This window comes from Coregonus clupeaformis, chromosome 1 (genome assembly GCF_020615455.1).
Source record: "Coregonus clupeaformis isolate EN_2021a chromosome 1, ASM2061545v1, whole genome shotgun sequence".
NCBI classification, from domain to species: Eukaryota; Metazoa; Chordata; class Actinopteri; order Salmoniformes; family Salmonidae; genus Coregonus; species Coregonus clupeaformis.
Window position 1 is genome coordinate 91,058,432 of NC_059192.1, and position 16,467 is coordinate 91,074,898.

At 39.5% G+C, this 16,467-nt stretch overlaps 1 protein-coding gene across 1 annotated transcript in view; it reads right to left on the reverse strand.

The window, feature by feature from the left end:
* LOC121564974 (ryanodine receptor 2-like) overlaps positions 1–15,897 on the reverse strand; it is a 165,116-nt gene extending 149,219 nt beyond the window's left edge. Inside the window, 2 exon segments of the mRNA XM_045222019.1 lie at positions 14,812–14,881; positions 15,887–15,897. Coding sequence (XP_045077954.1) covers positions 14,812–14,881; positions 15,887–15,897 — 81 coding nt within the window.
* Positions 15,898–16,467: the final 570 nt, after the last annotated feature.

Sequence of the window (16,467 nt, forward strand, 5' to 3'; positions counted from 1 at the left end):
ACCACAGTACCAGGGTTACCATCAGAGATGTATTACTGCTGAGTGGATATATAGATACCACAGTACCAGGGAGAGTCCTGGAGCATCAGAGATGTATTACTGCTGAGTGGATATATAGATACCACAGTACCAGGGAGAGTCCTGGAGCATCAGAGATGTATTACTGCTGAGTGGATATATAGATACCACAGTACCAGGGAGAGTCCTGGAGCATCAGAGATGTATTACTGCTGAGTGGATATATAGATACCACAGTACCAGGGTTACCCCCCTGCAGCATCAGAGATGTATTACTGCTGAGTGGATATATAGATACCACAGTACCAGGGAGAGTCCTGGAGCATCAGAGATGTATTACTGCTGAGTGGATATATAGATACCACAGTACCAGGGTTACCCCCCTGCAGCATCAGAGATGTATTACTGCTGAGTGGATATATAGATACCACAGTACCAGGGTTACCATCAGAGATGTATTACTGCTGAGTGGATATATAGATACCACAGTACCAGGGTTACCATCAGAGATGTATTACTGCTGAGTGGATATATAGATACCACAGTACCAGGGTTAGCCCCTGGAGCATCAGAGATGTATTACTGCTGAGTGGATATATAGATACCACAGTACCAGGGAGAGTCCTGGAGCATCAGAGATGTATTACTGCTGAGTGGATATATAGATACCACAGTACCAGGGAGAGTCCTGGAGCATCAGAGATGTATTACTGCTGAGTGGATATATAGATACCACAGTACCAGGGAGAGTCCTGGAGCATCAGAGATGTATTACTGCTGAGTGGATATATAGATACCACAGTACCAGGGAGAGTCCTGGAGCATCAGAGATGTATTACTGCTGAGTGGATATATAGATACCACAGTACCAGGGAGAGTCCTGGAGCATCAGAGATGTATTACTGCTGAGTGGATATATAGATACCACAGTACCAGGGTTACCATCAGAGATGTATTACTGCTGAGTGGATATATAGATACCACAATACCAGGGAGAGTCCTGGAGCATCAGAGATGTATTACTGCTGAGTGGATATATAGATACCACAGTACCAGGGTTAGCCCCTGGAGCATCAGAGATGTATTACTGCTGAGTGGATATATAGATACCACAGTACCAGGGAGAGTCCTGGAGCATCAGAGATGTATTACTGCTGAGTGGATATATAGATACCACAGTACCAGGGTTACCATCAGAGATGTATTACTGCTGAGTGGATATATAGATACCACAGTACCAGGGTTACCATCAGAGATGTATTACTGCTGAGTGGATATATAGATACCACAGTACCAGGGAGAGTCCTGGAGCATCAGAGATGTATTACTGCTGAGTGGATATATAGATACCACAGTACCAGGGAGAGTCCTGGAGCATCAGAGATGTATTACTGCTGAGTGGATATATAGATACCACAGTACCAGGGTTACCATCAGAGATGTATTACTGCTGAGTGGATATATAGATACCACAGTACCAGGGTTACCATCAGAGATGTATTACTGCTGAGTGGATATATAGATACCACAGTACCAGGGAGAGTCCTGGAGCATCAGAGATGTATTACTGCTGAGTGGATATATAGATACCACAGTACCAGGGAGAGTCCTGGAGCATCAGAGATGTATTACTGCTGAGTGGATATATAGATACCACAGTACCAGGGTTACCCCCTGGAGCATCAGAGATGTATTACTGCTGAGTGGATATATAGATACCACAGTACCAGGGTTACCATCAGAGATGTATTACTGCTGAGTGGATATATAGATACCACAGTACCAGGGTTAGCCCCTGGAGCATCAGAGATGTATTACTGCTGAGTGGATATATAGATACCACAGTACCAGGGTTACCCCCTGGAGCATCAGAGATGTATTACTGCTGAGTGGATATATAGATACCACAGTACCAGGAAGAGTCCTGGAGCATCAGAGATGTATTACTGCTGAGTGGATATATAGATACCACAGTACCAGGGTTACCCCCTGGAGCATTAGAGATGTATTACTGCTGAGTGGATATATAGATACCACAGTACCAGGGTTACCCCCTGGAGCATCAGAGATGTATTACTGCTGAGTGGATATATAGATACCACAGTACCAGGAAGAGTCCTGGAGCATCAGAGATGTATTACTGCTGAGTGGATATATATATAGATACCACAGTACCAGGGTTACCATCAGAGATGTATTACTGCTGAGTGGATATATAGATACCACAGTACCAGGGAGAGTCCTGGAGCATCAGAGATGTATTACTGCTGAGTGGATATATAGATACCACAGTACCAGGGTTACCCCCCGGAGCATCAGAGATGTATTACTGCTGAGTGGATATATAGATACCACAGTACCAGGGTTACCATCAGAGATGTATTACTGCTGAGTGGATATATAGATACCACAGTACCAGGGTTACCATCAGAGATATATTACTGCTGAGTGGATATATAGATACCACAGTACCAGGGTTAGCCCCTGGAGCATCAGAGATGTATTACTGCTGAGTGGATATATATATAGATACCACAGTACCAGGGTTAGCCCCCGGAGCATCAGAGATGTATTACTGCTGGGCACAGTAAGTGTCATGTAGATCACCAGACTCTTCAGAAGATCCCAACCTGATGAAAGGTGACAAATACAGTATTGGACTTATAGGGAAATGATAGACCTGATTACCGCCGACGATGAGACAGGGAGGAGGTCAGAGACCTGGCCGTGTGGCCGACGATGAGACAGGGAGGAGGTCAGAGACCTGGCCGTGTGGCCGACGATGAGACAGGGAGGAGGTCAGAGACCTGGCCGTGTGCTGCCAGGACAACAACATCTCCCTCAACGTCAGCTAAACAAATGTGCTGATTGTGGACTACAGGAAAAAAGGAGAGAGCCGAGCATGCCCCGTTTCACATCGACGGGACCGCAGAGGAGCAGGTCGAGAGCTTCAAGTTCCTTGGTGTCCACATCACTAAGAAATGATCATGGTTCACACATACCAACACAGTCATGAAGAGGGCACCGATGCCTCTTCCCCCTCAGGAGGCTGAAAAGATTCAGCAAGTAGCTACAGTAGGTATTATATTAATAACAGTAGGTATTATATTAATAACAGTAGGTATTATATTAATAACAGCAGGTATTATATTAATAACAGAAGGTATTATATTAATAACAGTAGGTATTATATTAATAACAGGAGGTATTATATTAATAACAGTAGGTATTATATTAATAACAGCAGGTATTATATTAATAACAGCAGGTATTATATTAATAACAGTATGTATTATATTAATAACAGTAGGTATTATATTAATAACAGTAGGTATTATATAAATAACAGTATCTACAGTAGGTATTATATTAATAACAGTAGGTATTATATTAATAACAGTAGGTATTATATTAATAACAGTAGCTACAGTAGGTATTATATTAATAACAGTAGGTATTATATAAATAACAATAGCTACAGTAGGTATTATATTAATAACAGTAGCTACAGGAGGTATTATATTAATAACAGTAGGTATTATATTAATAACAGTAGGTATTATATTAATAAAAGTAGGTATTATATTAATAACAGTAGCTACAGTAGGTATTATATTAATAACAGTAGGTATTATATAAATAACAATAGCTACAGTAGGTATTATATTAATAACAGTAGCTACAGGAGGTATTATATTAATAACATTAGATATTATATTAATAACAGTAGGTATTATATTAATAACAAGAGGTACTATATTAATAACAGTAGGTATTATATTAATAACAGGAGGTATTATATTAATAACAGTAGGTATTATATTAATAACAGGAGGTATTATATTAATAACAGTAGGTATTATATTAATAGCATTAGGTATTATATTAATAACAGCAGGTATTATATTAATAACAGTATGTATTATATTAATAACAGTAGGTATTATATAAATAACAGTATCTACAGTAGGTATTATATTAATAACAGTAGGTATTATATTAATAACAGTAGGTATTATATTAATAACAGTAGCTACAGTAGGTATTATATTAATAACAGTAGGTATTATATAAATAACAATAGCTACAGTAGGTATTATATTAATAACAGTAGCTACAGGAGGTATTATATTAATAACAGTAGGTATTATATTAATAACAGGAGGTATTATATTAATAATAGTAGCTACAGGAGGTATTATATTAATAACAGTAGCTACAGGAGGTATTATATTAATAACCGTAGCTACAGGAGGTATTATATTAATAACAGGAGGTATTATATTAATAACAGTAGGTATTATATTAATAACAGTAGCTACAGTAGGTATTATATTAATAACAGTAGGTATTATATTAATAACAGTAGCTACAGGAGGTATTATATTAATAACAGTAGGTATTATATTAATAACAGTAGGTATTATATTAATAACAGCAGGTATTATATTAATAACAGTAGCTACAGTAGGTATTATATTAATAACATTAGGTATTATATTAATAACATTAGGTATTATATTAATAACAGCAGGTATTATATTAATAACAGTAGGTATTATATTAATAACAGGAGGTATTATATTAATAACAGTAGGTATTATATTAATAACATTAGGTATTATATTAATAACAGTATGTATTATATTAATAACAGTAGGTATTATATTAATAACAGTAGGTATTATATAAATAACAGTATCTACAGTAGGTATTATATTAATAACAGTAGGTATTATATTAATAACAGTAGCTACAGTAGGTTTTATATTAATAACAGTAGGTATTATATAAATAACAATAGCTACAGTAGGTATTATATTAATAACAGTAGCTACAGGAGGTATTATATTAATAACAGTAGGTATTATATTAATAACAGTAGGTATTATATTAATAACAGGAGGTATTATATTAATAACAGTAGGTATTATATTAATAACAGGAGGCATTATATTAATAACAGTAGCTACAGGAGGTATTATATTAATAACAGTAGCTACAGGAGGTATTATATTAATAACAGTAGCTACAGGAGGTATTATATTAATAACAGGAGGTATTATATTAATAACAGCAGGTATTATATTAATAACAGGAGGTATTATATTAATAACAGTAGCTACAGGAGGTATTATATTAATAACATGAGGTATTATATTAATAACAGGAGGTATTATATTAATAACAGGAGGTATTATATTAATAACAGTAGCTACAGGAGGTATTATATTAATAACAGTAGGTATTATATTAATAACAGGAGGTATTATATTAATAACAGTAGCTACAGGAGGTATTATATTAATAACTGTAGGTATTATATTAATAACAGGAGGTTTTATATTAATAACAGGAGGTATTATATTATTAACAGGAGGTATTATATTAATAACAGGAGGTATTATATTAATAACAGGAGGTATTATATTAATAACAGTAGCTACAGGAGGTGTTATATTAATAACAGTAGGTATTATATTAATAACAGGAGGTGTTATATTAATAACAGTAGCTACAGGAGGTATTATATTAATAACAGGAGGTATTATATTAATAACAGGAGGTATTATATTAATAACAGGAGGTATTATATTAATAACAGTAGGTATTATATTAATAACAGGAGGTATTATATTAATTGCAGTAGCTACAGGAGGTATTATATTAATAACAGGAGGTATTATATTAATAACAGGAGGTATTATATTAATAACAGTAGCTACAGGAGGTATTATATTAATAACAGTAGGTATTATATTAATAACAGGAGGTATTATATTAATAACAGTAGCTACAGGAGGTATTATATTAATAACAGTAGGTATTATATTAATAACAGGAGGTTTTATATTAATAACAGGAGGTATTATATTATTAACAGGAGGTATTATATTAATAACAGGAGGTATTATATTAATAACAGGAGGTATTATATTAATAACAGTAGCTACAGGAGGTGTTATATTAATAACAGTAGGTATTATATTAATAACAGGAGGTGTTATATTAATAACAGTAGCTACAGGAGGTATTATATTAATAACAGGAGGTATTATATTAATAACAGGAGGTATTATATTAATAACAGGAGGTATTATATTAATAACAGTAGGTATTATATTAATAACAGGAGGTATTATATTAATTGCAGTAGCTACAGGAGGTATTATATTAATAACAGGAGGTATTATATTTTACAGTAGCTACAGTAGGTATTATATATAACACCATAGTGCCCTCTAAGCTCATTACTAAGCTAAGGATCCTGGGACTAAACACCTCCCTCTGAAACTGGATCCTGGACTTCCTGACGGGCCGCCCCCAGGTGGTAAGGGTAGGTAACAACACATCTGCCACACTGATCCTCAACACGGGGGCCCCTCAGGGGTGCGTGCTCAGTCCCCTCCTGTACTCTCTGTTCACCCATGACTGCATGGCCAGGCACGACTCCAACACCATCATTAAGTTTGCCGACGACACAACAGTGGTAGGCCTGATCACCGACAACGATGAGACAGCCTATAGGGAGGAGGTCAGAGATCTGGCCGTGTGGTGCCAGGACAACAACCTCTCCCTCAACGTGACCAAGACAAAGGAGATGATTGTGGACTACAGGAAAAAAGAGAGGACTGAGCACGCCCCCATTCTCATCGACGGGGCTGTAGTGGAACAGGTTGAGAGCTTCAAGTTCCTTGGTGTCCACATCACCAACGAACTATCATGGTCCAAACACACCAAGACAGTCGTGAAGAGGGCACGACAAAGCCTATTCCCCCTCAGGAGACTAAAAAGATTTGGCATGGGTCCTCAGATCCTCAAAAAATTCTACAGCTGCACCATCGAGAGCATCCTGACTGGTTGCATCACCGCCTGGTATGGCAACTGCTTGGCCTCTGACCGCAAGGCACTACAGAGGGTAGTGCGTACGGCCCAGTACATCACTGGGGCAAAGCTCCCTGCCATCCAGGACCTCTATACCAGGCGGTGTCAGAGGAAGGCCCTCAAAATTGTCAAAGACTCCAGCCACCCTAGTCATAGACTGTTCTCTCTGCTACCGCACGGCAAGCGGTACCGGAGTGCCAAGTCTAGGTCCAAAAGACTTCTCAACAGCTTCTACCCCCAAGCCATAAGACTCCTGAACAGCTAATCATGGCTACCCGGAATATTTGCACTGCCCCCCCACCCCATCCTTTAATACGCTGCTGCTACTCTGTTAAGTATTTATGCATAGTCACTTTAACTCTACCCACATGTACATATTACCTCAACTACCTCAACTAGCCGGTGCCCCCGCACATTGACTATGCAACGGTACCCCCCTGTATATATAGCCTCCCTACTGTCACTTTATTTTACTGTATATATAGCCTCCCTACTGTCACTTTATTTTACTTCTGCTCTTTTTTTCTCAACACTTTTTTGTTGTTGTTTTATTCTTACTTTTTTTGTTTAAAATAAATGCACTGTTGGTTAAGGGCTGTAAGTAAGCATTTCACTGTAATGTCTGCACCTGTTGTATTCGGCGCAAGTGACCAATACAATTTGATTTGATTTGATTTGATTTGATATTATATTAATAACAGTAGGTATTATATTAATAACAGTAGTTATTATATTAACAACAGTAGGTATTATATTAATAACAGTAGGTATTATATTAATAACAGTAGCTACAGGAGGTATTATATTAATAACAGGAGGTATTATATTAATAACAGTAGCTACAGGAGGTATTATATTAATAACAGTAGGTATTATATTAATAACAGTAGCTACAGGAGGTATTATATTAATAACAGTAGCTACAGGAGGTATTATATTAATAACAGTAGGTATTATATTAATAACAGGAGGTATTTTATTAATAACAGTAGCTACAGGAGGTATTATATTAATAACAGTAGGTATTATATTAATAACAGGAGGTTTTATATTAATAACAGGAGGTATTATATTATTAACAGGAGGTATTATATTAATAACAGGAGGTATTATATTAATAACAGGAGGTATTATATTAATAACAGTAGCTACAGGAGGTGTTATATTAATAACAGTAGGTACTATATTAATAACAGGAGGTATTATATTAATAACAGTAGCTACAGGAGGTATTATATTAATAACAGGAGGTATTATATTAATAACAGGAGGTATTATATTAATAACAGGAGGTATTATATTAATAACAGTAGGTATTATATTAATAACAGGAGGTATTATATTAATTGCAGTAGCTACAGGAGGTATTATATTAATAACAGTAGGTATTATATTAATAACAGGAGGTATTATATTTTACAGTAGCTACAGTAGGTATTATATTAATAACAGTAGGTATTATATTAATAACAGTAGTTATTATATTAATAACAGTAGGTATTATATTAATAACAGGAGGTTTTATATTAATAACAGTAGCTACAGGAGGTATTATATTAATAACAGGAGGTATTATATTAATAACAGTAGCTACAGGAGGTATTATATTAATAACAGTAGGTATTATATTAATAACAGTAGCTACAGGAGGTATTATATTAATAACAGTAGCTACAGGAGGTATTATATTAATAACAGGAGGTATTATATTAATAACAGTAGCTACAGGAGGTATTATATTAATAACAGTAGGTATTATATTAATAACAGGAGGTATTATATTAATAACAGTAGCTACAGGAGGTACTATATTAATAACAGTAGGTATTATATTAATAACAGGAGGTTTTATATTAATAACAGGAGGTATTATATTATTAACAGGAGGTATTATATTAATAACAGGAGGTATTATATTAATAACAGGAGGTATTATATTAATAACAGTAGCTACAGGAGGTGTTATATTAATAACAGTAGGTATTATATTAATAACAGGAGGTATTATATTAATAACAGTAGCTACAGGAGGTATTATATTAATAACAGGAGGTATTATATTAATAACAGTAGCTACAGGAGGTATTATATTAATAACAGTAGGTATTATATTAATAACAGTAGGTATTATATTAATAACAGTAGCTACAGGAGGTATTATATTAATAACAGTAGGTATTATATTAATAACAGTAGGTATTATATTAATAACAGTAGCTACAGGAGGTATTATATTAATAACAGTAGCTACAGGAGGTATTATATTAATAACAGTAGCTACAGTAGGTATTATATTAATAACAGTAGCTACAGGAGGATATATTAATAACAGTAGCTACAGTAGGTATTATATAATAACAGTAGCTACAGAGGTATTATATTAATAACAGTAGCTACAGGAGGTATTATATTAATAACAGTAGCTACAGGAGGTATTATATTAATAACAGTAGCTACAGGAGGTATTATATTAATAACAGTAGCTACAGGAGGTATTATATTAATAACAGTAGCTACAGGAGGTATTGTATTAATAACAGTAGCTACAGGAGGTATTGTATGAATAACAGTAGCTACAGGAGGTATTATATTAATAACAGTAGCTACAGGAGGTCTGTGACCCATAAGCAGGGTGTGACAGAGAGACGATACTAATCGTATACTAATCCTATTTACAGTAAGATCCAGTAACCTTGCCGTGTGTGTGTGGTATTAATGGACAGTGGCCCAGAAGCTCTTCACACAATAGTGTCCTCAATAACCCGGTGACACTAGACAGGCTACTATACTAGACAGGCTACTACACTAGACAGGCTACTATACTAGACAGGCTACTACACTAGACAGGCTACTACACTAGACAGGCTACTATACTAGACAGGCTACTACACTAGACAGGCTACTATACTAGACAGGCTACTACACACTAGACAGGCTACTACACTAGACAGGCTACTACACTAGACAGGCTACTATACTAGACAGGCTACTACACTAGACAGGCTACTACACTAGACAGGCTACTATACCAGACAGGCTACTACACACTAGACAGGCTACTACACTAGACAGGCTACTACACTAGACAGGCTACTACACTAGACAGGCTACTACACACTAGACAGGCTACTATACTAGACAGGCTACTACACACTAGACAGGCTACTACACTAGACAGGCTACTACACTAGACAGGCTACTACACTAGACAGGCTACTACACACTAGATAGGCTACTACACTAGACAGGCTACTATACTAGACAGGCTACTATACTAGACAGGCTACTACACACTAGACAGGCTACTATACTAGACATGCTACTACACTAGACAGGCTACTATACTAGACAGGCTACTACACTAGACAGGCTACTACATTAGACAGGCTACTACACACTAGACAGGCTATTACACTAGACAGGCTACTACACTAGACATGCTACTACACTAGACAGGCTACTACACACTAGACAGGCTACTACACTAGACAGGCTACTATACTAGACAGGCTATTACACAAGACAGGCTACTATACTAGACAGGTTACTACACTAGACAGGCTACTACACTAGACAGGCTACTACACTAGACAGGCTACTATACTAGACATGCTACTACACACTAGACAGGCTACTATACTAGACAGGCTACTATACTAGACAGGCTACTACACTAGACAGGCTATTACACTAGACAGGCTACTATGCTAGACAGGTTACTACACTAGACAGGCTACTATACTAGACAGGCTACTACACTAGACAGGCTACTATACTAGACAGGCTACTATACCAGACAGGCTACTACACACTAGACAGGCTACTACACACTAGATAGGCTACTACACACTAGATAGGCTACTACACTAGACAGGCTACTACACTAGACAGGCTACTATACTAGACAGGCTACTATACTAGACAGGCTACTACACCAGACATGCTACTACACACTAGACAGGCTACTATACTAGACAGGCTACTATACCAGACATGCTACTACACACTAGACAGGCTACTATACCAGACATGCTACTACACACTAGACAGGCTACTACACACTAGATAGGCTACTACACTAGACAGGCTACTACACACTAGACAGGCTACAATACTAGCAGTAGACACAAAGTCACATGAGTAAACTCTAGATGGGTGCTGCAGGGAGGGATGCTGTTAAAAATAAAAGCTAGACTAGAGGAGCACGGAATCAAATCCCATCTATCCTGACTATGCTTTAATCACGATTTAGATCGGATGAGACAGTTTCACAAGCACAGACACGAACATATCCAGAAAAACACATACAGTGTATAGACATGCACGTCACTCACACTCACTCACTCATACCCAGGCGTAGGCACACAGACACACACACACACACACACACACACACACAGAGAGAGCGTTACACACACACACACACACACACACAGAGAGAGAGAGAGCATTACACACACACACACACATGCACACAGATATACACACTCATAACAGTAAACACACAGAAGTGCTGTAAGCTAGTGACTGCATTCTAAGCTCCTTAGCAGCTAAACATAAATACTATATATCTCTGGATATTATCCAGTTAATTATCAACCTGTCAGCTCAGTTATCATACAGCTACATTACACCATCTCTAATCCTGCTAGGATACTTTTTTTTAGAGCTAAAGTAGAGCGTGCTAGTTAAATAGGGAATTAGAGTTGGCGATGATGCTATGCTAGTACATAGCTAGCTCTATCAACCATGATGCTATGCAGTATATAGCTAACTCTATCAACCATGATGCTATGCTAGCACATAGCTAGCTCTATCAACCATGTTGCTAAGACATAGCTATCTCTATCAACCATGATGCTATGCTAGTGCATAGCTAGCTCTATCAACCATGATGATATGCAGTATATAGCTAACTCTTATCAACCATGATGCTATGCTAGCACATAGCTAGCTCTATCACCCATGATGCTAGTACATAGCTAGCTCTATCAACCATGATGCTAGTACATAGCTAGCTCTATCACCCATGATGCTATGCTAGTACAAAGCTAGCTCAATCCACCATGATGCTAGTACATAGCTAGCTCTATCAACCATGACGCTAGTACATAGCTAGCTCTATCACCCATGATGCTAGTACATAGCTAGCTCTATCACCCATGATGCTAGTACATAGCTAGCTCTATCAACCATGATGCTATGCTAGTACAAAGCTAGCTCAATCAACCATGATGCTATGCTAGATAGCTCTATCAAGCATAATGCTATGACATAGCTATCTCTATCAACCATGATGATATGCTAGTACATAGCTAGCTGTATAAACCATGATGCTATCCTAGCACATAACTAGCTCTATAAACCATGATGCTAGTACATACACTATATATATAAAAGTATGTGGACACACCTTCAAATTAGTGGATTCGGCTATTTCAGCCAACCAGTTGCTGACAGGTGGATAAAATCGAGCACACAGCCATGCAGTTTCCATAGACAAACATTGGCAGTAGAATGGCCTTACTGATGAGCTCAGTGACTTTCAACATGGCACCGTCATAGGATGCCACCTTTCCAACAAGTCAGTTTGTCAAATTTCTGCCCTGCTAGAGCTGCCCCAGTCAACTGTAAGTGCTGTTATTGTGAAGTGGAAACTTCAAGGAGCAACGAAGGCTCAGCCGCGAAGTTGTAGGTCACACAAGCTCACAGAACGGGACCGCCGAGTGCTGAAGCGCGTAGAGGGTAAAAATCGTCTGTCCTCGGTTGCAACACTCACTACCGAGTTCCAAACTGCCTCTGGAAGCAACGTCAGCACAATAACTGTTTGTCGGGAACTTCATGGGACTCTGGAGCAGTGGAAACGCGTTCTCTGGAGTGATGAATCACGCTTTGCCATCTGGAAGTCCGACGGACGAATCCGGGTTTGGAGGATGCCAGAGAACGCTACCTGCGCCAATGCATAGTTTAGTGGAGGAGGAATAATGGTCTGGGGCTGTTTTTCATGGTTCGGGCTAGGCCCCTTAGTTCCAGCAAAAAGAAATCTTAACACTACAGCATACAATGACATTCTAGACAATTCTGTGCTTCCAACTTTGTGGCAACAGTTTGGGGAAGGCCCTTTCCTGTTTCAGCATGACAATGCCCCCGTGCACAAAGCGAAGTCCATACAGAAATGGTTTGTCGAGATCAGTGTGGAAGAACTTGACTGGCCTGCACAGAGCCCTGACCTCAACCCCATCAAACACCTTTGGGATGAATTGGAACGCCGACTGCGAGCCAGGCCTAATCGCCCAACATCAGTGCCCGACCTCACTAATGCTCTTGTGGCTGAATGGAAGCAAGTCCCCGCAGTAATGTTCCAACATCTAGTGGAAAGCCTTCCCAGAAGAGTGGAGGCTGTTATAGCAGCAAAGGGGGGGACCAACTCCATATTAATGCCCATGATTTTGGAATGAGATGTTCGACAAGCATACTTTTGGTCATGTAGTATAGCTATCTCTATCAACCATGATGCTATGCTAGCACATCGCTAGCTCTATCAACCATGATGCTATGGTAGTACATAGCTAAATATCAGCCATGAATTAAAGGTGGGAGTTGATAGCAGCATGCCAGCATATTTAGCCTAACTGCTCTCAGCAGGAATATAGCATTTTTATGAGTATGAGAATGACAGCATCATGCTAGAGCATAGCTAAAACTCTATAAACTATGCGGTTAAACAGAGGATTTGGTGGGAGATGATAGCATGCATGCATGCTAGTGCATAGTTAGCTAGTTCCTCTCAGCATGGGCTGGATGGGCTAGCATGCTAGTGCATAGTTAGCTAGTTCCTCTCAGCATGTGCTGGATGGGCTAGCATGCTAGTGCATAGTTAGCTAGTTCCTCTCAGCATGGGCTGGATGGGCTAGCATGCTAGTGCATAGTTAGCTAGTTCCTCTCAGCATGTGCTGGATGGGCTAGCATGCTAGTGCATAGTTAGCTAGTTCCTCTCAGCATGAGCTGGATGGGATAGCAGCTAGTGCATAGTTAGCTAGTTCCTCTCAGCAGGGGCTAGGTGGGCTAGCAGCTAGTGCATAGTTAGCTAGTTCCTCTCAGCATGAGCTGGATGGGATAGCAGCTAGTGCATAGTTAGCTAGTTCCTCTCAGCAGGGGCTAGGTGGGCTAGCAGCTAGTGCATAGTTAGCTAGTTCCTCTCAGCAGGGGCTAGGTGGGCTAGCAGCTAGTGCATAGTTAGCTAGTTTCTCTCAGCAGGGGGCTAGGTGGGCTAGCAGCTAGTGCATAGTTAGCTAGTTCCTCTCAGCAGGGGCTAGGTGGGATAGCAGCTAGTGCATAGTTAGCTAGTTTCTCTCAGCAGGGGCTAGGTGGGCTAGCAGCTAGTGCATAGTTAGCTAGTTCCTCTCAGCAGGGGCTAGGTGGGCTAGCAGCTAGTGCATAGTTAGCTAGTTCCTCTCAGCAGGGGCTAGGTGGGATAGCAGCTAGTGCATAGTGAGCTAGTTCCTCTCAGCAGGGGCTAGGTGGGATAGCAGCTAGCTAGCAGGATCATGTAATGGAGCGTTTAGAATAGCTCATCAGCCTCCACTGTCACCTTGCCTGTGGGAGGCTTACAGAGAGAGCAGCACCTGTGGCAAACACACACACACAAGCGCAAACACACACACATAAGCGCAAACACACACACACAAGAGCAAACACACACACACACACACACACAAGCGCAAACACACACACACAAGCGCAAACACACACACACACACACACAATCACAAACATACACACACACACAAACACAAGCGCAAAGAAAAGCACAAAAATACGCTTGTGCTCAAACATACAGACACATGATCACACTCGGAAGCAAACATAGACGCATCCACACATCACACCCACCCACCCATATCCTACACTCTCATAAGACATGCCAGGCAGAATCACAGTGGGGTGAGAGAAAGGCTCTTCTGGAGAAACAGGCTTCCTAGAAAACACCAGAGACACAGAGATAGAGAGGGGGGGGGGGGGGGGATTCCATAGTTACATTCCAGAAACATTTAATTACCTTTATCTACGTCCTCATAAACTAAATTATTGGTTCAGTTCTCTTTTTTTTATGGACTATAGTAGACGTTTTCATTGTCTTTGGGAGAGAAAGAGAGACAGGAAGAGAGGAGTGACGCAGAGAGAGAGAGAGAGAGAGAGAGACAGAGAGAGACAGAGACAAAGAGAGAGAGAGAGACAGAGAGAGAGAGAGAGAGAGAGAGAGAGAGAGAGAGAGAGTGAGAGAGCGAGCGAGAGAGAGCGAGAGAGAGAGCGAGAGAGAGAGCGAGAGCGCGAGAGAGAGAGAGCGAGAGAGAGAGTGAGAGCGAGAGAGCGCGAGAGAGCGAGAGAGAGAGAGAGAGCAAGAGAGAGAGCAAGAGACAGAGAGAGAGCGAGAGACAGAAAGAGAGAGAGACAGAAAGAGAGAGACAGAAAGAGAGAGAGAGAGAGAGAGAGAGAGAGAGAGAGAGAGAGACAGAAAGAGAGGGGGAGAGAGAGACAGAGAAAGAGAGAGAGTGAGAGAGCGAGCGAGAGAGAGCGAGAGAGAGCGAGAGAGAGAGCGAGAGCGCGAGAGAGAGCGAGAGAGAGAGTGAGAGCGAGAGCGCGAGAGAGCGAGAGAGAGAGAGAGAGCAAGAGAGAGAGCAAGAGACAGAGAGAGAGCGAGAGACAGAAAGAGAGAGAGACAGAAAGAGAGAGACAGAAAGAGAGAGAGAGAGAGAGAGAGAGAGAGAGAGAGAGACAGAAAGAGAGAGACAGAAAGAGAGAGAGAGAGAGAGAGATGCTTGCTGAATCATCCGCAGCCTATTAGCTGCTACCACTAGTCACCACCCTCATGTCATACTCACTCTCACACACGCAGCACGTAGCACCACAAAAACTACCACCAAGGAAGGGTTGAGGGAGAGTAAGAGAGTAAACAAATTGGGATTCTCTTTCTCTCTCTAACTCGGTCTCCATCTTGATTCTCTCTCTCTCTCTCTCTCTCTCTCTCTCTCTCTCTCTCTCTCTCTCTCTCTCTCTCTCTCTCTCTCTCTCTCTCTCTCTCTCTCTCTCTCTCTCTCTCTCTCTCTCTCTCTCTCTCTCTCTCTCTCTCTCTCTCTCTCTCTCTCTCTCTCTCTCTCTCTCTCTCTCTCTCTCTCTCTCTCTCTCTCTCTCTCTCTCTCTCGTTTTTATTTAATCCATTTTAGAATAAGGCCGTAACGTCACAAAATGTGCAAAAAGTAAAGGGGTCTGAATACTTTCAGAAGGCACTGTAAGCTTATTTATTTTCCCTTTTGTACTTTAACTATTTGCACATCGTTACAACACTGTATATATACATAATATGGCATTTGAAATGTCTCTATTATTTTGGAACTTGTGTGAGTGTAATGTTTACTGTTCATTTTTATTGTTTATTTCACTTTTGTTTATTATGTATTTCACTTGCTTTGGCAATGTTAACATATGTTTCCCACGTCAATAAAGTCCCTTGAATTGAATTGAATTGGGAGAGCTAACCAGCTAGCCAAGAGGAACCCAGAGGAG